This window comes from Cherax quadricarinatus, chromosome 8 (assembly GCF_038502225.1).
Source record: "Cherax quadricarinatus isolate ZL_2023a chromosome 8, ASM3850222v1, whole genome shotgun sequence".
NCBI classification, from domain to species: Eukaryota; Metazoa; Arthropoda; class Malacostraca; order Decapoda; family Parastacidae; genus Cherax; species Cherax quadricarinatus.
In genome coordinates, this window is record NC_091299.1 from 10,921,512 (window position 1) to 10,948,445 (window position 26,934).

General features: G+C 41.5%; 1 protein-coding gene across 4 annotated transcripts in view; it reads left to right on the forward strand.

The window, feature by feature from the left end:
* Nucleotides 1-9,665: 9,665 nt before the first annotated feature.
* LOC128685421 (transmembrane protein 17) overlaps nt 9,666-26,934 on the forward strand; it is a 74,768-nt gene continuing 57,499 nt past the window's right edge. Inside the window, exons 1-2 of one of the 4 annotated variants that reach the window (XM_070082865.1) lie at nt 9,666-9,890; nt 15,517-15,620. In XM_070082865.1, the coding sequence (XP_069938966.1) occupies nt 9,764-9,890; nt 15,517-15,620 (231 nt within the window). In that variant the 5' untranslated portion in view covers nt 9,666-9,763. Of the gene's footprint in view, nt 9,891-10,003; nt 10,242-15,516; nt 15,621-26,934 lie in introns of those variants that run through there. The other 3 variants (XM_070082866.1, XM_070082867.1, XM_053771946.2) reach the window with 3 other exon arrangements.

Genomic DNA, 26,934 nt, shown 5'->3' on the forward strand with positions numbered 1-26,934 from the left:
CTACAAATTTTATCTTCCTACTACTGCTAGGTGTTATGTGTATGATAATCGCTCTGGAGCAGGGTTAAGATAGCCAGCTACCAGTGTCCGCCGGGCCGGCTCTACCCTCAGACTTCCCGCCACCACAAACAAGTGATTTGTACGTTACTCAGAGGGGACGTCCATCCAGATGCCTGATGTACGATGCTCACTGTACGATGCTTGCTGTACGATGACTCGTACACCTCGCCCTTCCGCCGCTGATTTCTTCGGCTATACTTTTCTCTTGCCCTTTTGAGTCCTCATTTACCACACTTATCACTTGTATACTGCTACTTTTATAATTTACACTTCACTTTTGGTAAGAACACTACTTATTTGTGATGACACCCAACCTGTTATGGCGGCGCTACTCCCTCAGGCCTACTGCTGCCACCACCTCTGCTTATATATATTAATGTATGTACATATATATATCCCCTTTCTGGCTAGCTTGTTCACGCTGTGTGCTACATCACATTTTGTCGTTACCACCCTCTCTTAATTCTATTTGGTCTTTTCTCTTTAGTCACTCGCTTTGTACTTTGTATATGTGTAACAATGTGGCAACAGGTGCCCACTAGGCCTCAACGAACTGGCACTTTGAAATTTTGTTGTATAATTTCAGGCTTTCTCTCGCCTTTACTTTATTTATTTTTTCTAATACATTGGTTATCACTTGTAGGGTTGTTCACTGACGTTGTCACTAACACTGGTTGCTTCTAGCTGCTAAAACACGCCCTAAAAGCACTAAGATCCTCGGAGCCTGGCGCTTGTGACCCACTAAAGAGTGAGGGAGGTGTGTGTGTGTGTGTGTGTGTGTGTGTGTGTGTGTGTGTGTGTGTGTGTACTCACCTATTTGTGGTTGCGTGTGTGTGTGTGTGTGTGTACTCACCTATTTGTACTCACCTATTTGTGGTTGCAGGGGTCGAGTCCTAGCTACTGGCCCCGCCTCTTCACCGGTTGCTAGTAGGCCCTCTCTCTCCCCGCTCCATGAGCTTTATCAAACCTCGTCTTAAAACTGTGTATGGTTCCTGCCTCCACTACGTCATTTTCTAGGCTATTCCACTGCCTTACAACTCTATGACTGAAGAAATACTTCCTACTATCTCTCTGACTCATTTGTGTCTTCAACTTCCAATTGTGGCCTCTTGTTTCTGTGTCCCCTCCCTGGAACATCCTGTCTTTGTCCACCTTGTCTATTCCACGCAGTATTTTATATGTCATTATCATGTCTCCCCTGACCCTCCTGTCCTCCAGTGTCGTCAGGCCGATTTCCCTTAATCTTTCTTCGTAGGACATTCCCCTTAGCTCTGGAACTAACCTTGTCGCAAACCTTTGTACTTTCTCTAGTTTCTTGACGTGCTTTATCAAGTGCGGGTTCCAAACAGGTGCTGCATACTCCAGTATGGGCCTGACATACACGGTGTACAGTGTCTTGAATGATTCCTTACTAAGGTATCGGAATGCTGTTCTCAGGTTTGCCAGGCGCCCATATGCTGCAGCAGTTATCTGATTGATGTGTGCTTCCGGAGACATGCTCGGTGTTATACTCACCCCAAGATCTTTCTCCTTGAGTGAGGTTTGCAGTCTTTGGCCACCTAGCCTATACTCTGTCTGTGGTCTTCTGTGCCCTTCCCCCTATCTTCATGACTTTGCATTTGGCAGGATTAAATTCGAGAAGCCATTTGCTGGACCAGGTGTCCAGTCTGTCCAGGTCTCTTTGAAGTCCTGCCTGGTCCTCATCAGATTTAATTCTCCTCATTAACTTCACATCATCTGCAAACAGGGACACTTCTGAGTCTAACCCTTCCGTCATGTCGTTCACATATACCAAAAATAGCACTGGTCCTAGGACCGACCCCTGTGGGACCCCGCTCGTCACAGGTGCCCACTGTGATACATCATTACGTACCATGACTCGTTGTTGCCTCCCTGTCAGGTATTCTCTGATCCATTGCAGTGCCCTTCCTGTTATATGCGCCTGATGCTCTAGCTTCTGCACTAATCTCTTGTGAGGAACTGTGTCAAAGGCCTTCTTGCAGTCCAAGAAGATGCAATCAACCCACCCCTCTCTCTCTTGTCTTACTTCTGTTATTTTATCATAAAACTCCAGAAGGTTTGTGACACAGGATTTGCCTTCCGTGAATCCGTGCTGGTTGGCATTTATACTCCTGTTCCGTTCCAGGTGCTCCACCACTCTCCTCCTGATAATCTTCTCCATAATTTTGCATACTATACACGTCAATGACACAGGTCTATAGTTTAGTGCCTCTTTTCTGTCTCCTTTTTTAAAAATGGGAACTACATTTGCCGTCTTCCATACCTCAGGTAGTTGCCCAGTTTCCAGGGATGTGTTGAAGATTGTGGTAAGTGGCACGCACAACATATCTGCTCCCTCTCTAAGGACCCACGGGGAGATGTTGTCTGGTCCCATTGCCTTTGAGGTATCGATGTCCCTTAGCAGTTTCTTCACCTCCTCCTCATCTGTATGTATGTCGTCCAACACTTGTTGGTGTATTCCTTGCTGGTGTCCCCATCTGGTCTGTCCCCCCAGAGTCCTTCCTGTCTCTACTGTAAATACTTCCTTAAATCTCGTGTTGAGCTCCTCACATACCTCTTGATCGTTTCTTGTGAGTTCTCCACCTTCTTTCCTCAGCCTTATCACCTGGTCCTTGACTGTTGTCTTCCTCCTAATGTGGCTATACAGCAGTTTCGGGTCAGATTTGACTTTCGATGCTATGTCGTTTTCATACTGTCGCTGGGCCTCCCTCCTTATCTGTGCATACTCGTTTCTGGCTCTTCTACTAATCTCCTTGTTTTCCTGGGTCCTATGCCTCCTGTACCTTTTCCATTCTCTGTTGCACTTAGTTTTTGCCTCCCTACACCTTCGGGTAAACCAAGGACTCGTTTTGGTCTTCCTATTATTTCCGTTTCCCTTGGGAACAAAACTTTCCTCTGCCTCCTTGCACTTTGTTGCCACATATTCCATCATCTCGTTTACTGATTTTCCTACCATTTCTCTGTCCCACTGAACCTCCTGCAGGAAGTTTCTCATACCTGTGTAGTCCCCCCTTTTATAGTTTGGCCTGTCCCCTTCAGTTCCTGTTACCTTCTCCACTTGTAACTCTACTATATAGTCAAAACTCAGAACCACATGATCGCTAGCTCCAAGGGGCCTCTCATAAGTGATGTCCTCAATGTCTGAACTGCTCAGGGTGAACACAAGATCCAGTCTTGCTGGCTCATCCTCCCCTCTCTCTCTGGTTGTGTCCCTGACATGTTGATGCATGAGGTTTTCAAGTACCACATCCATCATCTTGGCTCTCCATGTTTCGGGACCCCCATGTGGCTCCAGGTTTTCCCAGTCGATCTCCCTGTGGTTGAAATCGCCCATTACCAGTAACTTTGCTCTGCTTGAGTGAGCTCTTCTTGCCACCTCAGCCAGTGTGTCCACCATCACCCTGTTGTTTTCTTCGTACTCCTCTCTTGGCCTCCTGCAGTTCTGTGGTGGGTTATACATCACTCCAATGACTACTTTATGTCCTCCGGACTGAATTGTACCTACAATGTAGTCTCTTTCTCCAATCATGTCCATGCCTTCCATTTCCTCAAATCCCCATCGGTGTTTTATGAGCAGTGCAACCCCTCCTCCCCCTCTACTCCTTCTATCTTTCCTCAGGATCTGATATCCTGTTGGGAAGATTGTGTCTGTTATTGTCTCAGCGAGTTTTGTTTCTGTGACTGCTATGATGTCTGGGGATTTTTCACTGATTCTTTCATTCCACTCCTCATGTTTATTCATTATTCCATCCGCGTTTGTGTACCAAACCTTTAGTTTCTTTTCTATCATTGTGGTCATGCAAGAATATTGGGGTTGGGGGAGCGAGAGCCTTGGTGGGGGCCTATATGGGGCTGTGGTGTAGGTGGGGTTTGTGTTGATGGGGGTGGGGTCAGAATGCCCATAAGGGACAGCTGTTGGGGTGAGGTTTGTGATATGGGGATTGGTGGCAGAGGGAACAGTGAGTGGGTTGTAGTATAGGTTGCTCAGTTGCGTTGGGAATGTCGCGGGTGGAGTCTTTTGGTGGGAGATTCTGTGGGGTGTGTTTGCCCTTCCTCCTGTGTCTGGGTCCTGCTCATTTTCATTGCTTCTCGTTCCTCCTTGCGTCTCTGTACCCTCTCTTTCAGTGTAGTCCTTTCTTCTTGTGTTCTGTCACGGTCGAGGTATACTCTCTGGTACCCCTCTTTGTCCCTCAGTCTTGCTTTCTCTTGCAGAATCCTGGTTCGAACTGATTCTTCCTTGAAAGTTACTCTGACAGGCCGTATCCTTCCACTCGCAAACCACCCAATTCTCTGAAAATTTGTCACCTGGGTCATATTGCCCTCCCCTATTGTTTTCATGATGCCTTCAATCATTTTTTCCTCCTCCTGTTTTATTTCTTAAAAGTTGGCCCCCTTGGCTTCTTGGAGCCCGTACACAAAAACTGACCTCGCCCTTTCCTCCTCCCACTGAGTCTCCATCTGTGTCCTCTGAGGCATTTTATTTCCTTCCATTGACATGTTCTTGCCTTCAGTCCCTGTCATATCTGAAACTTCTATTCTCAGTGGACTGTCTTTCCTGACCAGCTGTCCCTTGCTACTGCAGTTGGCTGTTAGAATCTCTGCATATAGCATACCTTCATTGTCTTCGGACCTGTCGTTTGATCTTAGTGTGCTCGTCGTCTTTTCCCTGGCCCCACGTGGGTCTGATAGGGCCTTCATGTACGGCATGTCTCCGTTGTTGCTTACCATCCCCTTGTCTGCGCCTGACTTTGAATTTCCTGATGTCACACCTGAATTGTCATTTGTCTCTCTAATCTGTTTCAGGCTTTGCAGTTTCTCTTCTAAGCACTGTATCCTAGCTTCTGCTGCTAAGACCTGTACTTCCCACTTCCTGCACTCTTCAGCTATCCGCTCCTCCATTTTCTTGCCAAGCTCTACTATCTTCCTTCCCCACTCTTCCTCCCTTTTTTGGAGCTCTAGCTCCCAGTCTTTCCTCCCTGGTTCGTCCACCAGATCTCTGGTTTTCCGTCCTCTAAGGCCACCCATTTTTTTTTTTTTTTTTTTAATTTTTATTACCACAGACAGAAGGCTAGAGGAGGGAGAGGGTGTGGGGGAGAGAGAGAGAGGGTAGAAAGAGGGAGAGAGAGGAGAGAGAAAGGGTAGAAAGAGGGAGAGAGAGGAGAGAGTATGGGGGTGAGGGATAAGACCAAGGGGGAGGGAGAGAAATGTGAGGGGGAGAGAAAGGGTAGAGAGAGGGAGAAAGAGAGGGAGAGGGAGAGGGAGAGAAAGAGAGAGAGAGGGAGAAAGGAGGGAAGAAGGCTATGAGAGAGAGAAACGTGAGGGAGGGAAAAGGTAAGAGGTCTGTGGGGGAGGCAGTAAAATTCCAAGGATCAGCTGTGTGTACTCACCTAGTTGTGGTTTCAGGGGTCGAGACCCAGCTCCTGGCCCCGAGTGTGTATGTGTGTGCACGCGTGTGTGTGTGTGTGAGCACATCAGTTGTTTATATGTCCCAGAAATACAATTCACTTCTGTGTATCCGTAATACTAATGAGATACCATTAACACTGAGAGTAGTTCTGTGTGTGTGTGTGTGTGTGTGTGTGTGTGCGTGTGGCTTGTGCGGTGTAATTACTGGCCGCAACTTCTTGTAACCTGACACAACCCTCCTGGGACCTACCCTAGCACGGTCTTACAATGTTGCCCTTAAAAGCTTGTCCCACCTACCTTCCCACACTCGTCAACCCTATATTCTCTATGTCTATGCTATTTCTATTCTAATTCTGGTAATAGCTTGCAGGAGTGAGTGACCAGTATCAAACAGTATGCAAGGCCAGCCAGGGCCGTCAACATGCAAACCACAACTAGGCGAATAAACTTGCGGTGACAGTTGCCAGCTGCTGATGACGAAGTAGTACGTAGGCCTTAAATCCCTATTTTGGAGATCCTTCACCCGTGATGATTATAACCATATATTCTCGTACATCCCGCTTCCTCACTTCACTCTTCACTGATGATAGTATACATGTGTGTGTGTGTGTGTGTGTGTGTGTGTGTGTGTGTGTGTGTGTGTGTGTGAGTATGAGTGCATGTGTGTGTATGAGTGTGTGTGTGTGTATGAGTGTGTGTGCGTGTGTGTGTATGAGTTTGTGTGTGTGTGTGTGTGTGTGTGTGTGTGTGTGTGTGTGTGTGTGTGTGTGTGTGTGTGTGTGTGTGTGTGTGTGTGTGTGTGTGTGTGTGTGTGTGTTTGTGTGTGTGTGTATGAATTTGTATGTGTGTGTGTGAGAGAGAGAGAGAGAGACTCAGCAATCAACATTTGCACCAATAACTCACTACAGTTGTGACCGGGTGTGGAAGTGTGAATTGCTCATTACTCTAAAATTTGTTCATGATTGCAGCCATGTATAAACGTAAGTAACCATTCTTACAGTATTCATTACCTTTGTAACTTGTGAGTTCATTACCTTTGTAACTTGTGAGTTCATTACCTTGTACCTAGTTCAGCCATCAAAACTTTGGAGCCCGGTCCCTGGACCCATTGTGTACCTCTGTAATCTGTAAATACCTTTGTAACTTGTCATGATTGTGACTAGACCTACCTGGAGTTCATTACCTTTGTAAATTGTGAGTTCATTACCTTTGTAAATTGTGAATTCATTACCTCTGTAACTTGCTCAGCTTTCAAAACTTTGAGGCCCAGTCCCTGGACCCATTATGTACCTCTGTAATCTTTTGACTACCGCCCACAGGATGGGTATGGGGTGCATAATAAACATATTAAACTAACTAACTAACTGATGGGTTTCTAGATGGGTGGTGATCTTGCTTCTTAGGACCCTTTCAAAGATTTTAATGATATGGGATGTTAATGCTATTGGTCTGTAGTTCTTTGCTGTTGCTTTACTGCCCCCTTTGTGGAGTGGGGCTATGTCTGTTGTTTTTAGTAACTGTGGGACGACCCCCGTGTCCATGCTCCCTCTCCATAGGATGGAAAAGGCTCGTGATAGGGGCTTCTTGCAGTTCTTGATGTACACTAACAGCACCTTTCAAGGCAGGTGAAATTGCTGACCTAGAAAATGTACAGAGAACCTTCACACGCGCATAATGGAGATAAAACACCTCAATTACTGGGAGTGCTTGAGGTTCCTAAACCTGTATTCCCTGGAATGCAGGCGGGAGAGATACATGATTATATACACCTGGAAAATCCTAGAGGGACTAGTACCGAACTTGCACACGAAAATCACTCACTACGAAAGCAAAAGACTTGGCAGACGATGCAGCATCCCCCCAATGAAAAGCAGGGGTGTCACTAGCACGTTAAGAGACCATACAATAAGTGTCAGGGGCCCGAGACTGTTCAACTGCCTCCCAGCATACATAAGGGGATTACCAACAGACCCCTGGCAGTCTTCAAGCTGGCACTGGACAAGCACCTAAAGTCGGTTCCTGACCAGCTGTGCTGTGGCTCGTACGTTGGTTTGCGTGCAGCCAGCAATAACAGCCTGGTTGATCAGGCTCTGATCCACCAGGAGGCCTGGTCACAGACCGGGCCTCGGGGGTGTTGACCCCTGGAACTCTCTCCAGGTAAACTCCAGGTTAGTAGATTTATGTTGAAATCTCCGATTAGTACTAATCGGTTTTTGTTCATATGTGCATCGGTTATCAAATTCCCTAATTTTTCACTAAAGTGGTAAATGTTTGACTGTGGTACTCTGTAGATGTTTATGACTGTGAGAGCAGCTGTTAAAATTTGTTTGGACTGCCTCCAAGTGAGTCACCTACCCTGGCAAACTCTGTTGACACCGAGCTCTGAGGTCGGTACCTCAGCCTCACAAGTGGCTTATAGGACAGATTTTCACAAATGATTGATGTTGCAAGAAACTTGCCTGCATGCACGTATAAAGGACAAACTTACTTGGTGTTCCAGCAAATATCCTGATCTTCAACCTTCCTTTGGACTTCCCCTCAGAAACCATGTGCAACCGGGAGCTTTAATTCCTGCAATATTCAATCGTTATTAGTGACCTGCCTGCACCTCAGAAATTCCTATATCCAAGGGGGTGTGTATCCCCTAGTACAACTATGCAGACACGGACACTAGCTTCTAGGTAGACAAGAGACACTGGTACGTACTGGGCATGCACTGCCAGTTGCATACAGGCCTACAGTTCAACTCACTCACAATTTTTCCCCAGACACTGGCCAGAAATCCTAAGAGAAAGTGGAGGTTTTGTCTTACTGTATGGGTCTGACGGTGGAGGTCATCTACGGTACATCGAGGTGCCTCTACCACATTTCCCCAAGGTCTCAAATGTGAAGACACGTGGGGGGCGCTGTCTGCTGATCACAGCACGTGTCGTCCAGTTGGTGTCTGTCTACAGAAGAACGAGCTGGTCTCTCTTCCAGACCCTCGTCTCTTCGTTTAAACTAGGGCTGCCAGATTTCCCTAGCTAACTTATCCAAGTGTTTGCCTATATTATCGGCCTATTACTAGCTATGTTAAGGTCTTAGGTCTACATTATTATTATCTACGGTTGCCTTAGTAAACCTAATATTAATATACTAACAGTAAAACTACCTACTCCTTCTCTGAAGGGTAAATCTATAAATAAATAAGTGCCTACCATCCACGCCCCCCCCCCCGGGGAGAGAAATGTGTTTATGATTGGGGAGAACGCCTTTTGTTTGGGTAAGTTTAAGGGCCACCCAGCTCAGCCGTTCCATTACGGCCATGTCGGATCGGTCCTGTGGAACTTTAGGGACCAAATAAGTTTCCACAGCAGCGCTGTATAGCCCTTGTGGCTTAGCGCTTCTTTTTGATTATATTAATAATATGACTGTGAGGGTTTTTTACAGGTTTTTGCTCATCCCTTGTGCAAGAATTATTGATACAGTCAAGTTGATTTGAGTAATATATAGCTGTCGACCCCTTTGCTGGTCTGTCCTACAGTTGTGTATGGCTGTGCATCCAGGAATGGCATAGACATCTGTAGTGCCAGGCTTTAGCCAAGTTTCTGTGAGTGTGATGATTGACATACTGGAATTAAAGGAATTGAGTAATGCTGTGAGGTCACCGTAATGTTTGCTCAAGGATCTGACATTGTAATGAAAGATAGTTATGTTATTGTTAGCTCTTGAGTAAAGTCTTAGCTTGGTCTGCTGTATAATAATTACAGTTACTGTTTGATTCGTGTAAGTCATTTAATAAAAGGTTAAAATCTGGATCTATGTTTATAAACATGAGAATGAGAGTGACTCTAACAACTAGGTTTTAGAATAAGTAATGTGTTGAACTTAATAATTAAGATACTTAACTAATTTATCTTACTAGCTAATGGATTGTTACACTAGTGTTTAAAAAAATACAGAATTAGTTTCCTCTTTATAAGGAACAGATTTGATGAATTAATATTGAACTGTTATAATTTTAGGGTTTGACAAAGGTGAAGATGTTGAACAGATGTTTAATGAACACAATAAAATGCAATAAGAGAAACAAAAGTTTATAATACTAGATTATATAAGTAATTATAAAATACAAGGATTATAATTCTTATTATGGCACAAGTTTGACAATATAATATTGCACTGGTTATCAGTTCTTCGGCACTGAACTCGCCATCCCACTCGCTCAGTGAATTTTGCACTGACTCGCCTCCATGTTCGGCACTCACGACTGGCAGCTCATCCACACCGCCTTCGGATGACGGACTCTCCGTACTGCCCGTGGTGTCCCTCACAGCCTGAGACAGTGGAACACTTCCTACTATGGTGTCCACGTTACCACTGCACGGACTGTTCTCCGTGCGGCCGTACGCACTTTTGGATAAGTAAGTACAATCTTTAACCCTACCTCCTTCTCAACAGAGAGGGGTTTGACCCCTCCAGACCGTCAGGAGATCTTGGCCTGTATTGGTCAAACATCCTTCCACTTCGGTCGAGGTTCCTTTTCCGAGCGCTGGAAGGCAGAGCTCGGTACGGCATAAGGCGTCAGTGGCCCTAATAAACACAACAACAACAAGAATTTGCGGTGTTCGTGATAAAAAAAAAAAGTCTGAGAATAGGTCACATGTCTGGGGTCCAGGGGACTGCAAGATACTTCTTATCCAACACAGTGGAGACCTTAACAGGGAAATTCTTCCCTGGTGTTTCGTTCAGCCAGCTTGGTGATAGTTCTTATGGTATGTCCTCTTACTGGAAATAGTCACTTCTGACTTTTTGGGTTATCCTGCGTAATATACACATATGATGCTATGTTTGATAATTTATGTAATTGTATTTATGTTTACCTGTATTTGAATCAACTTGCTAACGCAAAGGAGGTGCCTTGTTAAATGTCAGTTCTTGATCCAAGGAATTGGACCTATCAACCTGTCCCTTGGATTAAAACTGCTTTTCATTGGGATAAGAATTTGTTCAGATTCTTGCCCTTGAGGGTTAGCCACCCAGGATAACCCAGTAAAGTCAGGTAGGTCATTGGGGACAGTGTCTTAATAATAATATTAATAATAATAATAATAATAATATTTATTTCAATAAGTACATGATACAACTTATACAGATGTAGCTGACATCAGTGACATACTATATAGAGCATTTTGGGCAACTTGGATATTGTATACCATTCATGTACAACTTGTCACACACCACAGCATCTTGGAATCTTAATTCAGAGGACATCTACATAATCTTCTTCACAGCTACTACTGCTACTACCCCCAACCCATCCCTTGTGTATGACCTACTTCCACTGGAGAATCACACCTACCAGTAACTAGGCCCTTATCTACTACCCGTCCCTTGTCTCCACATGATCGTATATAAGCACCAGCCTTCTTGTCTGTGCTCCAGAATCTTCACAACTCTAGTGCTCTTCACACTACCAACTGAGCTACGGGACACCTATTTACATTGGGGTCCTTTAATTTTCTCTCCCAGGATGTGACCCACAGTAGTTGTCTAGCACCCAGGTACCTACTTACTACTAGGTGAACATGGGCAGCAGGTGTAAGGAAGCATGTCCAGTATTTCGCATGATGGAGATTGATCCCCAGATCCTTAGTGTGTGAGCTGAGGATGCTATCAACCAAGACACAAGCACCCTACCAAGCTTTTTGTGTGAATTCATATACATAGGTTATGTAATTTATCCTGACGTACATACTCTCTTGGACCCAGGTCCAAGGTGAGTCTCACCATTTTGTTCTGGGTGATTTGTAGTCTGTCTTTAAGTGTTTTGTTAAGGCAGAGTACCAAGAAGAGCATGAATAATCTATATGGCATTGTACAAGAGCTAGACATAGGGTCCTGCAAGCCTCAGTAGGTAGACACTGTGCCTGTCTATAGAAGAACTTTAGTCTGGCATTGGCTTTCTTTACTACACACTATTCTCTATCAATTCTCCTGGCCTGCTTGAGTCAAAGGGGATGTCCAAATATTTCACTGAAGATACAAAAGTGATGAATTCCCCATTACACTGGACATTAAATTTTTTTTATCCTTTTCATTTACTGTTCATGCCAAAGAGTATGACTTTTGTTTTCCTGAGGTATAAATAGTTTGTTGTCTATTAACCATTTGCTGCAGGACTCTAGTTCTAGTGATAGTACATTAGCTATATCTTGTGGGTCTTTACTTGACACTAACAGTGTGCTGTCATCAGCATACAACAGAAGCTTACACTTGACAATGATGAACATGTCATACACATAACATATTAACAGTAAAGGACCCAGAGTCTACCTTGAGAAACCCCACATGCTGTCAGTAGGGGTTTTGGTTCTGTGTGTTTGAGCTCGACAATTTGTTTACCGTTGCTCAGGTATGACTTAAACCAGTCTACAGAACCTATGCCGATAGCTTGTAGTTTCTTACATAATATATTATGGTTGACCATATCAAAGGCCATTTGCAAGTCTAAGGTCACCATACCCATGAAATTCCCTAGCGATATTTGAGTTCTCAGGTAGTCCATCAGATTAATTAGGGTGGTGTTGGTCAAGCTAAAAGGTTCCTAATGAATGAAGCTATGGAAAGGGAGGAGAGTGATTTCTTATATGGCTAACATACATGTACCTATTACTGTGACATGTACATATTATTGTGATCTGTTCCTCTGTTTAATGTAAAAGTATAATAATAATAATAATAATAATAATAATAATAATAATAATAATAGTCATAATAATAATAGTCATAATAATAATAATATCTTTATTTCTACAAGTACATGTTAAAAGTATACAGGCCTAGCTAACATCAGTAACATACTTCTATATAGAAAGCCTCTTGTTATGCTGAGCATTTTGGGCAAATTAGGTCAGTTTTGTCCCAGGATGCAACCCACACCAGCCGACTAACACCCAGATACCCATTTTATACTGATGGGTGAACAGGGACAGCAGGTGTCTTGTGGAAACATGTTCCTAATGTTTTCCAGCCGTACCAAAGATTTGAAGTCCGGACCTCAGTGTGTGAACTGAGTGCACTAGCAATCGAGTTTTCCTTATTCCTAGTATGTCTTCTTTTATTGTAATTACTTTTCACATAGCTGAGTTACATAGTTGTTTTAACTTTTAAGGTTTAAATAATAAGATATTACAAGGACCCCCAATGGAGGTAAGTCACTTTGTCTGACTTTTTTTGGGGTTATCCTAGGTAATCTACACATATGCTGCCATGTATGATTATTTATGTAAATGTATTTATGTATACCTGTACCTGAATAAACATACTTACCAAATAAGATCTCCTGAAACCTGATTGGTAACTATGGAGAATGTTTTTGTCAATAAGATACTTAACTACATGACAGTATACTGCCTTCTCTACAATTTTGGACATCACACTGAGTATGCTAACAGGCCTATACGTATTTAACACAAAGGCACAATACTGTGACAGGAACAGTACACATATAACCTGCACATAGGAAAGAGGAACTTAAGAAAATGTTTCAGTCTGACTTGGACCATTTACAAAGTCACACTAACAGAAAGGAAAGAAGAAGGCAGTGCAGTGCTCCTCTTTCTTGGTCTTTGACTGACTACTATTACTGCTGCCGCTGCCGTCGCCGCTGCTGCCGCCTCCACCACCACATTTACCTCTCTTGTCCCGTCCCTGTCTGCTGGCCTATATATATAGTCTCCTTTCCTTTCTGTTAGCTTGACTTTGTAAATGGTGCAAGTCAGACTGAAACGTCGTCGTAAGCTCCTCTATCCTATGTGCGGGTTAGTTGTGTATAGGCCTATATTTGCTGATGTCAGACCTACTATTTTTCTTGAAGATAGGAGTAACTCTGGCCTCCTTGAATCCCCTCCTGAACAGTATTAGTAGTGATGGATAAATTTATGTATGCAATGGGGATTGGTAATTCAGAGCCTCCATCTTTTAGGAATTTGGCTGGGATGTTATCTGGCCCAGTGCTTTTAGTTGGGTTTCAGTTATTTAATTCTTTTAGCACGAAGTCATAAACTATACCTACTAGTTGGCAACTGTTTAGGGTGATGCCTTTATTACTGTAGTAAGTTTTAAATTTATTGGACTATGTGTTAAAGGTATTTGATGCAACAAGCAGTTTACTAACTAATGTTAATGCAATAATTGTGTAGAATGAATTGAAACAATTTGCCACTTTAGTTGTTTCATGGCATACCGCATTATCGATATTTAGCACTCTGTTAAATCTATATATTGGTTTATGTCTAAACCCCAGTTTTACAGTTGTTGCCAGAGCTTTCTAGGGTTGTTCTTCGATTTTTGAACAATAGTGCCTTGCCTTTGCTCCTTTTATAAGCCTCTGCACTCTGTTCCTTACCCTTTCGAATTCATTTAGCGCTGTAATATCCTGTCATTATGTCCTAAATATTTTTAGCAGCTGATCCCTGAATTTGATATTATCTAATATCTCGGCAGTTATCCAGGGTTCAGTTCTTCATTTAATCCTAACCTCTTTAACTGGTGCAGTATTATCAAGGATGGCAGTGGACATGGTTCTGAATGTTTCCCAAGCATCAATTATGTTCATGCAATATATTATCACAATGGTTTAGCCTATATACCAGTGTTTCTTTTCTGTAGCTTCTAGCTGATGTCGTTTTTATTGTCCCCTGTAGGCCTCTCCATTCCCTAACAGGCTTTGTGTAACCCTCATGGGTTTAGCACTTTCTTATGAATATAATAATTATAATAAGGCTGATTATACTGTATTGCGAGCTCTGTACATGCAAGAAAAATGAACATGCAAAGAATTTATTTAGTATACAAACTGAAAAATTATCCATTTAAAATTTCTTTGAATATTTGCAGTGATCATAATTGCAGATCAGCATTCACAATTGCAGTACAGTAATTGGTTCGAAAATGCCAGTATCATAAGTGTAGAGTATTATAAGGTGGAAAATCACAACTGTATAATACCTCAAATATGAAACTCATTATGTGTAATGTAATATAACAGCAAACCCGTAATGTGTGATGGGTGTCTAGTAAATGTGGTTTGCAGTAAAACAATCCACCTCCCTCTCCTCACTGACTGTAAAACTTGATAAGAACCACCTTCCTTTTACCTTGCAGGTCCACCATATCTGGCCACTACTCATCTCTCTTATCTATTTGTCAACCTTACTCAAACAGCTAGGGATATGGTTGGTCAAGAAGTGTAGCTCGACTTCTTCAGCTAGACATTATCTGGAGAGAGAGTTTATCTGGAGAGAGTTCCGGGGGTCAACGCCCCCGCGGCCTGGTCTGTGACCAGGCCTCCTTAGGTCAGTGTCCCAGGATGCGACCCACACCAGTCGACTAACACCCAGGTACCCATTTTACTGATGGGGAACATAGACAACAGGTGGAAAGAAACACGTCCAATGTTTCTACTCTGGCTGGGAATCGAACCCAGGTCCTCACCATGTGAAGCGAGAGCGTTAACCACCAGGCCACCAGAGCCCTTTAACCACCAGGCCACCAGAAACTGTAGCTCTGTTTCTTCATCTATACATGTGGTAGGTCCAGGAACTAGCTCAACTTCAGCTAGTTATGTGGTAGGTCCAGGAGCTAGCTCAACTTCAGCTAGTCATGTGGTGGGTCCAGTAACAGCTGAACAACTTGGTGACCTCAGCGCTTTCTTTGATTGACTAAACTTAGTATCAAGCATGAATGAAAAAAGGATGTATGTGTCCCTTTCTTGGATATACTCACTATATGGAACAACACTAACTTAGAATTCATAGTCTGCAGGAAATCAACACATGAGGGCAACTATATTCACTACTTTTGCTTCCATGAAATCTTGTTAAGAAAAGTATCTTCTCTAGTTGATTGTATGCATTTTAGAAATTCCTTATTAATGCTTTTCACTGTCTTGTAGGAATGAAGTAGCTTCATTGGGATGTTGCCAGTCAGGCTGTAACACATGTAATGTATAATTGTTTAATGCTTATTTCTCCATTTATTTTCCAGGAAATGAAGTGGTATCCAGTCTGTCACTTCAGATGGTTATATATTTCTCAGCACTTTTCTTTCCATGTTGGTTGGTGACTTCACTTGTCATGATGACTTTAAAGGTTAGTACTGCTAGCTGGTCCAGTGGCTTATGCACTCGCCTGAGTTCTAACTTGTCAAGAGTTCTAACCCCCACCCATACTGTGGTTTGTTTACTAAGTATCTGATTTGTTAAGTGACCTTTTTTAAAAGAGGTTTATGCTGAAGTATCATTTTTGAAGCCTCTTTAAAGGTCTAGCACAGCCAATATGCAGTACAGTATTACAGTTTTGCCAAACTGTGAAAAACCCGCAGTATTTCTGAGACTCATGTATCTGCAATAAATCAAACATTTTAAGAATGGTGTATATGACAATGAGTTTTTTTGATCATTGTAGTTGATGCATATTTTTTTTAAATTTACACGTTCATGCATTGGTAGTAGGGTAGGGTGGTAGATAACAGCAGTCCAAGGAGTAAATAAGAAAATGGTCATTGTGTTAAAAATCACAGTGTGTATATTAGTACAGTGGAACCTCAGCTTACAAACTTAATCCGTTCCATGACCTTGTTCGTATCCTGATTTGTTCGTATGCTGAGTCAATTTTCCTCATTTAAATTAATTGAAAAGCCATTAACCCTTTCAGGGTCCAGAGGCCAAATTTCAAAGTGTGCACCAGGGTCCAAGAATTTTAAAAAAATAATTTTGTTATTTTTTCTTATTAAATGCTAGAGAATCTTTTTCTGAAGGTAATAAAACAAAAAGTACGAAATTTGATGGAAAATTGACGAAATTATGCTCTCATGAATTTTGATGCGTCAGCGATATTTACGCATCGGCGATTTTGCTGACTTTGACTCCCATTTTAGGCCAATTACATTATTCCAGTTGACCAAATTCTTAGCTATTTCACTAGTATTACTTCTATTCTATCGATTGAGCACAAGAAATTGCCAACTTAACTGTTTCAACTACAAAATAAAGTGATCGGAAATTAGTAATTTGTCCAGTTTAATGCAAAGTTCAAAATATTCTAATTTCAAAATAGGGTCCAGAATAAACAATACAATCATTCCTGGCACTAAACTAACAATTCCCCTGTTCATTAGTTATGTTTTCAGGCTTTACAAATGAATTTCATTTTGATATTTTATTCACATAATGAATTTTTATTCAAACCAAAAAATAAAGATTTACTGTTATGCAATATTGTAATACATGTAATTGTATAAATAATATCACCACATTTGTGAATGTATACTAGACCCACCAGCTGGCGTGTATTAAACGTGTGAGGTCATTTGTTTACTCTTGAACATCGGCAAAAATTTAACATTTCTGCTTCTTTGAGCTCAGTTTCAAGTGATTTCCATTACTAAAACCAATCAAAATCTTCTCTATTTTTGTAACATATCTTCCATTCTATCAAATGAGACCAAGAAATCGCAAATATAACTATAAAAAGCATATGAAAAAACACAGCAAAGTCGCTGTTTTGATCGAAAATTACAGTCTCAGTTTTTTTTCTCATTATGCACTGTGTGCTGCAGGATTTTTTTTATGTGGTGCACACATACCACATAGATGTATTCTCTCATATCCAGGCCCAAATTTACCACTCACAGCTTATCAGAGTGAGCTGAGCTCATGGCGTAGATCTACAGTTTGGGCCCTCAACATATAACCGTAGATCTACGGCACGGGCCCTGAAAGGGTTAATCCGTTCTGGCTCTCAGGAGGCATGACAAAATATTTCAATATTTCACTAATATCAACTCTACAGCTTATTTATCTATCAAAATTCATCTAATATGACATAATAAACAATATTAATAACACAGAAACACAATATATACTCTAGAATGAATAAAATAGGCCATAACATGGCGAGTGATGGTGGTGACGGCAATGGCGGCAGCATCCACCACTTACTCTCCCACTGACTTTAGTATCTTCCCATGCTCTTATTACAAGTGAAAATGGAGTGTTTGTGAAGGCTAACTGTATTAGATCACTATGTAGTTTCATTAGGAAAACATAATGTAAAGAAACTGGTGTATGTAGTACTACAGCATTTACCTTGGAGAAGAAATGCTTGCTGAGATTTCTCGATGGTGAAGGAGATATGCTTGCGAAGGTTGATGGTGAAGAAGAGATGCTTGCGGAGGTTGATGATGGAGAAGAAAAGATGCTTGCTGAGGTTGATGGTGGAGAAGAGATGCTTGCAAAGGTTGATGGTGAAGAAGAGATGCTTGTGGAGGGTGATTATGGAGAAGAGATGCTTTCACTTAATCTCTTAACTTAATTGATACACTCTTAATGCTACATCTTATCACTGAACTTAACTGTTACAATTTGCTGACACTATAGCCTTTATAGACTCCTGCTTTAGTATTGTGCATATCGTAAAAGTGCTACGCTGGTACGCTACCCTCACACTTCGTTCGTATTTTTCTATGATTTCAAGCTTTACTTCCATAGTTATCATACTCTTTTTCTTCTCAGCATGTCCTTTGCACTTGCTTTCTTAGGACCTATGGTTAGAAAAAAGAAATTTGGCAAAATAACTGCACGAAACATAAGGAAAACACAAGAATTTCTTCCACCGTGAGTATGCATGTGTTGTTGTTGTGGTACTCAGTCTGCCAGCTCGTGGTGGTGTTCTGAAGCTCGCTTGTTATTATTATTATTACATATTATTATTATTATAATTATTATTATAGTATTATTATATTATTATTATTTTTTTATTATTATTATCACTGGCCGATTCCCACCAAGGCAGGGTGGCCCGAAAAAGAAAAACTTTCACCATCATTCACTCCATCACTGTCTTGCCAGAAGGGTGCTTTACACTACAGTTTTTAAACTGCAACATTTACACCCCTCCTTCAGAGTGCAGGCACTGTACTTCCCATCTCCAGGACTTAAGTCCGGCCTGCCGGTTTCCCTGAACCCCTTCATAAATGTTACTTTGCTCACACTCCAACAGCACGTCAAGTATTAAAAACCATTTGTCTCCATTCACTCCTATCAAACACGCTCATGCATGCCTGCTGGAAGTCCAAGCCCCTCGCACACAAAACCTCCTTTACCCCCTCCCTCCAACCTTTCCTAGGCCGACCCCTACCCCGCCTTCCTTCCACTACAGACTGATACACTCTTGAAGTCATTCTGTTTCGTTCCATTCTCTCTACATGTCTGAACCACCTCAACAACCCTTCCTCAGAGCTCTGGACAACAGTTTTGGTAATCCCGCACCTCCTCCTAACTTCCAAACTACGAATTCTCTGCATTATATTCACACCACACATTGCCCTCAGACATGACATCTCCACTGCCTCCAGCCTTCTCTTCGCTGCAACATTCATCACCCATGCTTCACACCCATATAAGAGCGTTGGTAAAACTATACTCTCATACATTCCCCTCTTTGCCTCCAAGGACAAAGTTCTTTGTCTCCACAGACTCCTAAGTGCACCACTCACCCTTTTCCCCTCATCAATTCTATGATTCACTTCATCTTTCATAGACCCATCCGCTGACACGTCCACTCCCAAATATCTGAATACATTCACCTCCTCCATACTCTCTCCCTCCAATCTGATATCCAATCTTTCATCACCTAATCTTTTTGTTATCCTCATAACCTTACTCTTTCCTGTATTCACCTTTAATTTTCTTCTTTTGCACACCCTACCAAATTCATCCACCAATCTCTGCAACTTCTCTTCAGAATCTCCCAAGAGCACAGTGTCATCAGCAAAGAGCAACTGTGACAACTCCCACTTTGTGTGTGATTCTTTATCTTTTAACTCCACGCCTCTTGCCAAGACCCTCGCATTCACTTCTCTTACAACCCCATCTATAAATATATTAAAAAACCACGGTGACATCACACATCCTTGTCTAAGGCCTACTTTTACTGGGAAATAATTTCCCTCTTTCCTACATACTCTAACTTGAGCCTCACTATCCTCGTAAAAACTCTTCACTGCTTTCAGTAACCTACCTCCTACACCATACACCTGCAACATCTGCCACATTGCCCCCCTATGCACCCTGTCATACGCCTTTTCCAAATCCATAAATGCCACAAAGACCTCTTTAGCCTTATCTAAATACTGTTCACTTATATGTTTCACTGTAAACACCTGGTCCACACACCCCCTACCTTTCCTAAAGCCTCCTTGTTCATCTGCTATCCTATTCTCCGTCTTACTCTTAATTCTTTCAATAATAACTCTACCATACACTTTACCAGGTAGACTTATCCCCCTATAATTTTTGCACTCTCTTTTACCCCCTTTGCCTTTATTCAAATTCAAAGTTTATTCTCTATAAGGATTACAATGCTGAGTTTACAGAAATTCGGTTATTGTTTGGTTTACATATAGTAAAATTGTGATTACAGAGTGTACCACTAGAACGCTTAGCATGGCTAGGCATTTCGGGCATGCTCTCTGCCAATCCCTAGGTACCTTACCCTCTTCCATACATTTATTAAATAATTGCACCAACCACTCCAAAACTATATCCCCACCTGCTTTTAACATTTCTATCTTTATCCCATCAATCCCGGCTGCCTTACCCCCTTTCATTTTACCTACTGCCTCACGAACTTCCTCCACACTCACAACTGGCTCTTCCTCACTCCTGCAAGATGTTATTCCTCCTTGCCCTATACACGAAATCACAGCTTCCCTATCTTCATCAACATTTAACAATTCCTCAAAATATTCCCTCCATCTTCCCAATACCTCTAACTCTCCATTTAATAACTCTCCTCTCCTATTTTTAACTGACAAATCCATTTGTTCTCTAGGCTTTCTTAACTTGTTAATCTCACTCCAAAACTTTTTCTTATTTTCAACAAAATTTGTTGATAACATCTCACCCACTCTCTCATTTGCTCTCTTTTTACATTGCTTCACCACTTTCTTAACCTCTCTCTTTTTCTCCATATACTCTTCCCTCCTTGCATCACTTCTACTTTGTAAAAACTTCTCATATGCTAACTTTTTCTCCCTTACTACTCTCTTTACATCATCATTCCACCAATCGTTCCTCTTCCCTCCCGCACCCACTTTCCTGTAACCACAAACTTCTGCTGAACACTCTAACACTACACTTTTAAACCTACCCCATACCTCTTTGACCCCATTGCCTATGCTCTCATTTGCCCATCTATCCTCCAATAGCTGTTTATATCTTACCCTAACTGCCTCCTCTTTTAGTTTATAAACCTTCACCTCTCTCTTCCCTGATGCTTCTATTATCCTTGTATCCCATCTACCTTTTACTCTCAGTGTAGCTACAACTAGAAAGTGATCTGATATATCTGTGGCCCCTCTATAAACATGTACATCCTGAAGTCTACTCAACAGTCTTTTATCTACCAATACATAATCCAACAAACTACTGTCATTTCGCCCTACATCATATCTTGTATACTTATTTATCCTCTTTTTCTTAAAATATGTATTACCTATAACTAAACCCCTTTCTATACAAAGTTCAATCAAAGGGCTCCCATTATCATTTACACCTGGCATCCCAAACTTACCTACCACACCCTCTCTAAAAGTTTCTCCTACTTTAGCATTCAGGTCCCCTACCACAATTACTCTCTCACTTGGTTCAAAGGCTCCTATACATTCACTTAACATCTCCCAAAATCTCTCTCTCTCCTCTGCATTCCTCTCTTCTCCAGGTGCATACACGCTTATTATGACCCACTTCTCGCATCCAACCTTTACTTTAATCCACATAATTCTTGAATTTACACATTCATATTCTCTTTTCTCCTTCCATAACTGATCATTCAACATTACTGCTACCCCTTCCTTTGTTCTAACTCTCTCAGATACTCCAGATTTAATCCCATTTATTTCCCCCCACTGAAACTCCCCTACCCCCTTCAGCTTTGTTTCGCTTAGGGCCAGGACATCCAACTTCTTTTCATTCATAACATCAGCAATCATCTGTTTCTTGTCATCCGCACTACATCCACGCACATTCAAGCATCCCAGTTTTATAAAGTTTTTCTTCTTCTTTAGAAAACTGGGATGCTTGAATGTGCGTGGATGTAGTGCAGATGACAAGACATGTAGCAAGACATGTATTATTATTACAGTGGACCCCCGACTTACGATATTAATATGTTCCAGAAGGCTGTTCAGGTGCCGTTACCAAACGAATTTGCTCCCATAAAGAATATTGTAAATTAGATTAGTCCATTTCAGACCCCCAAAAATACACTTATAGAAACACTTACAAAAATACACTTACATAATTGTTTGAGTTGGGAGCTGTTCGTAAGTTGGGGGTCCACTGTATATTATTACACATTATTATTAGTACATATGTTTTATTATAATAAAAATAATAATTATCATTATTATTAATTTAGGAAACTGGAGCACAGATCCAGTTCCCTAGATCAAGAGCCCCTCACCACATATGTACTAATAATAATAATAATAATAATAATAATAATAATAATAATAATAAGACAATAATAATAATAACAGTAAGGAGAAGCGTCAAAAGGCTGCCAGTAGTTGGTGCCACCATCAGCAAAACATTGGTACCCACTTTTAACCTGTCTAGACTTAAGTAATCTATAAGTATTAGGTTAAGTCTGGCCGAAATGCCTCGGCATGATAGTGGTTTTCTTTGCTCCAATCATATTACGATATGTAAACACACAGTGTAACCTTTGCAAAGAAATAAATATTTTATTTATTTATTTATTTAACCCTTAAACTGTCCAAGCAGATCTACGTTCACATGCGTAGTGCTCCAAAAGTAGATCTACTTTTTTTTTTTACATATTTTCAAATCTTTCTTTCTTTCAACACACCGGCCGTATCCCACCGAGGCGGGGTGGCCCAAAAGAAAAAACGAAAGTTTCTCCTTTTACATTTAGTAATATATACAGGAGAAGAGGTTACTAGCCCCTTGCTCCCGGCATTTTGGTTGCCTCCTACAACACGCATGGCTTATGGAGGAAGAATTCTGTTCCACTTCTCCATGGAGGTAAGATAAGATAAGATAAGATAAGATTTTGTTCGGATTTTTAACCCCGGAGGGTTAGCCACCCAGGATAACCCAAGAAAGTCAGTGCGTCATCGAGGACTGTCTAACTTATTTCCATTGGGGTCCTTAACCCTTTGACTGTTTTCGACGTATAAATACGTCTTACAAGCCAATGTTTCTGACGTATATATACTCAATAATTCTAGCGGTTTCTTTTTCTGTCTCATAAACACGCTAAGATAACAGGGATATCTTGCTACTCCTACTAACACTTTGGTCACACTTCACAGACACGCACATGCATATATATATATACATACATCTAGGTTTTTCTCCTTTTTCTAAATAGCTCTTGTTCTTTTTTATTTCTTCTATTGTCCATGGGGAAGTGGAAAAGAATCTTTCCTCCGTAAGCCATGCGTGTCGTATGAGGCGACTAAAATGCCGGGAGCAATGGGCTAGTAACCCCTTCTCCTGTATACAATTACTAAAAAAGAGAAGAAGAAAAACTTTATAAAACTGGGTTGCTTAAATGTGCGTGGATGTAGTGCGGATGACAAGAAACAGATGATTGCTGATGTTATGAATGAAAAGAAGTTGGATGTCCTGGCCCTAAGCGAAACAAAGCTGAAGGGGGGTAGGAGAGTTTCAGTGGGGGGAAATAAATGGGATTAAATCTGGAGTATCTGAGAGAGTTAGAGCAAAGGAAGGGGTAGCAGTAATGTTAAATGATCAGTTATGGAAGGAGAAAAGAGAATATGAATGTGTAAATTCAAGAATTATGTGGATTAAAGTAAGGGTTGGATGCGAGAAGTGGGTCGTAGTAAGCGTGTATGCACCTGGAGAAGAGAGGAATGCAGAGGAGAGAGAGAGATTTTGGGAGATGTTAAGTGAATGTATAGGAGCCTTTGAACCAAGTGAGAGAGTAATTGTGGTAGGGGACTTGAATGCTAAAGTAGGAGAAACTTTTAGAGAGGGTGTGGTAGGTAAGTTTGGGGTGCCAGGTGTAAATGATAATGGGAGCCCTTTGATTGAACTTTGTATAGAAAGGGGTTTAGTTATAGGTAATACATATTTTAAGAAAAAGAGGATAAATAAGTATACACGATATGATGTAGGGCGAAATGACAGTAGTTTGTTGGATTATGTATTGGTAGATAAAAGACTGTTGAGTAGACTTCAGGATGTACATGTTTATAGAGGGGCCACAGATATATCAGATCACTTTCTAGTTGTAGCTACACTGAGAGTAAAAGGTAGATGGGATACAAGGAGAATAGAAGCATCAGGGAAGAGAGAGGTGAAGGTTTATAAACTAAAAGAGGAGGCAGTTAGGGTAAGATATAAACAGCTATTGGAGGATAGATGGGCTAATGAGAGCATAGGCAATGGGGTCGAAGAGGTATGGGGTAGGTTTAAAAATGTAGTGTTAGAGTGTTCAGCAGAAGTTTGTGGTTACAGGAAAGTGGGTGCAGGAGGGAAGAGGAGCGATTGGTGGAATGATGATGTAAAGAGAGTAGTAAGGGAGAAAAAGTTAGCATATGAGAAGTTTTTACAAAGTAGAAGTGATGCAAGGAGGGAAGAGTATATGGAGAAAAAGAGAGAGGTTAAGAGAGTGGTGAAGCAATGTAAAAAGAGAGCAAATGAGAGAGTGGGTGAGATGTTATCAACAAATTTTGTTGAAAATAAGAAAAAGTTTTGGAGTGAGATTAACAAGTTAAGAAAGCCTAGAGAACAAATGGATTTGTCAGTTAAAAATAGGAGAGGAGAGTTATTAAATGGAGAGTTAGAGGTATTGGGAAGATGGAAGGAATATTTTGAGGAATTGTTAAATGTTGATGAAGATAGGGAAGCTGTGATTTCGTGTATAGGGCAAGGAGGAATAACATCTTGTAGGAGTGAGGAAGAGCCAGTTGTGAGTGTGGGGGAAGTTCGTGAGGCAGTAGGTAAAATGAAAGGGGGTAAGGCAGCCGGGATTGATGGGATAAAGATAGAAATGTTAAAAGCAGGTGGGGATATAGTTTTGGAGTGGTTGGTGCAATTGTTTAATAAATGTATGGAAGAGGGTAAGGTACCTAGGGATTGGCAGAGAGCATGCATAGTTCCTTTGTATAAAGGCAAAGGGGATAAAAGAGAGTGCAAAAATTATAGGGGGATAAGTCTGTTGAGTGTACCTGGTAAAGTGTATGGTAGAGTTATAATTGAAAGAATTAAGAGTAAGACGGAGAATAGGATAGCAGATGAACAAGGAGGCTTTAGGAAAGGTAGGGGGTGTGTGGACCAGGTGTTTACAGTGAAACATATAAGTGAACAGTATTTAGATAAGGCTAAAGAGGTCTTTGTGGCATTTATGGATTTGGAAAAGGCGTATGACAGGGTGGATAGGGGGGCAATGTGGCAGATGTTGCAAGTGTATGGTGTAGGAGGTAGGTTACTGAAAGCAGTGAAGAGTTTTTACGAGGATAGTGAGGCTCAAGTTAGAGTATGTAGGAAAGAGGGAAATTTTTTCCCAGTAAAAGTAGGCCTTAGACAAGGATGTGTGATGTCACCGTGGTTGTTTAATATATTTATAGATGGGGTTGTAAGAGAAGTAAATGCGAGGGTCTTGGCAAGAGGCGTGGAGTTAAAAGATAAAGAATCACACACAAAGTGGGAGTTGTCACAGCTGCTCTTTGCTGATGACACTGTGCTCTTGGGAGATTCTGAAGAGAAGTTGCAGAGATTGGTGGATGAATTTGGTAGGGTGTGCAAAAGAAGAAAATTAAAGGTGAATACAGGAAAGAGTAAGGTTATGAGGATAACAAAAAGATTAGGTGATGAAAGATTGAATATCAGATTGGAGGGAGAGAGTATGGAGGAGGTGAACGTATTCAGATATTTGGGAGTGGACGTGTCAGCGGATGGGTCTATGAAAGATGAGGTGAATCATAGAATTGATGAGGGAAAAAGAGTGAGTGGTGCACTTAGGAGTCTGTGGAGACAAAGAACTTTGTCCTTGGAGGCAAAGAGGGGAATGTATGAGAGTATAGTTTTACCAACGCTCTTATATGGGTGTGAAGCGTGGGTGATGAATGTTGCAGCGAGGAGAAGGCTGGAGGCAGTGGAGATGTCATGTCTGAGGGCAATGTGTGGTGTGAATATAATGCAGAGAATTCGTAGTTTGGAAGTTAGGAGGAGGTGCGGGATTACCAAAACTGTTGTCCAGAGGGCTGAGGAAGGGTTGTTGAGGTGGTTCGGACATGTAGAGAGAATGGAGCGAAACAGAATGACTTCAAGAGTGTATCAGTCTGTAGTGGAAGGAAGGCGGGGTAGGGGTCGGCCTAGGAAGGGTTGGAGGGAGGGGGTAAAGGAGGTTTTGTGTGCGAGGGGCTTGGACTTCCAGCAGGCATGCTTGAGCGTGTTTGATAGGAGTGAATGGAGACAAATGGTTTTTAATACTTGACGTGCTGTTGGAGTGTGAGCAAAGTAACATTTATGAAGGGATTCAGGGAAACCGGCAGGCCGGACTTGAGTCCTGGAGATGGGAAGTACAGTGCCTGCACTCTGAAGGAGGGGTGTTAATGTTGCAGTTTAAAAACTGTAGTGTAAAGCACCCTTCTGGCAAGACAGTGATGGAGTGAATGATGGTGAAAGTTTTTCTTTTTCGGGCCACCCTGCCTTGGTGGGAATCGGCCGGTGTGATAATAAAATAAAATAAAAATTCTAGCGGCTTCAAATCAAGTGGGAGAAAGCTGGTAGGCCCACATGTGAGAGAATGGGTCTGTGTGATCAGTGTGCACCACATAAAAAAAATCCTGCAGCACACATTGCGTAATGAGAAAAAAAAAACTCTGATCGTTTTTTTGGAATAAAACGGCGACTTTGAGGTGTATTTTCGTATAGTATTTATCGTTGTATTCGCGTTTTCTTGGTCTTAGGTGATAAAATGGAAAACATATTACAGAAATAGAGATGATTTTCATTACTTTTACGATGAAAACGACCTTGAAACTGAGCTCAAAGTAGCGGAAATGTTCGATTTTTACCAATGTTCAAGAGTACATAAATCACACCACACGTCCAATACACGTCAACTGGGGAGTCTAATATTCTTTCACTAGTGCACTGATATTATTTATACCATTTTTACAATAATGCAGTCGTCTGCATAACAGTAAATTTTGTATTTTTTTGTATGAATAAAAAATCAAAATAGAAAGCAATAATAATATAAGAGGGGCCTAGAGATGTGACTAATGAACAGAGCATATGTTATTTTAGTGCCACGAATGTCTACCTTGTTTATTCTGGACCCTATTTTGAAATTGGCATCTTTTTTATTTTGCGTGAAATTGGCCAAATTGCCAATTTCTGAC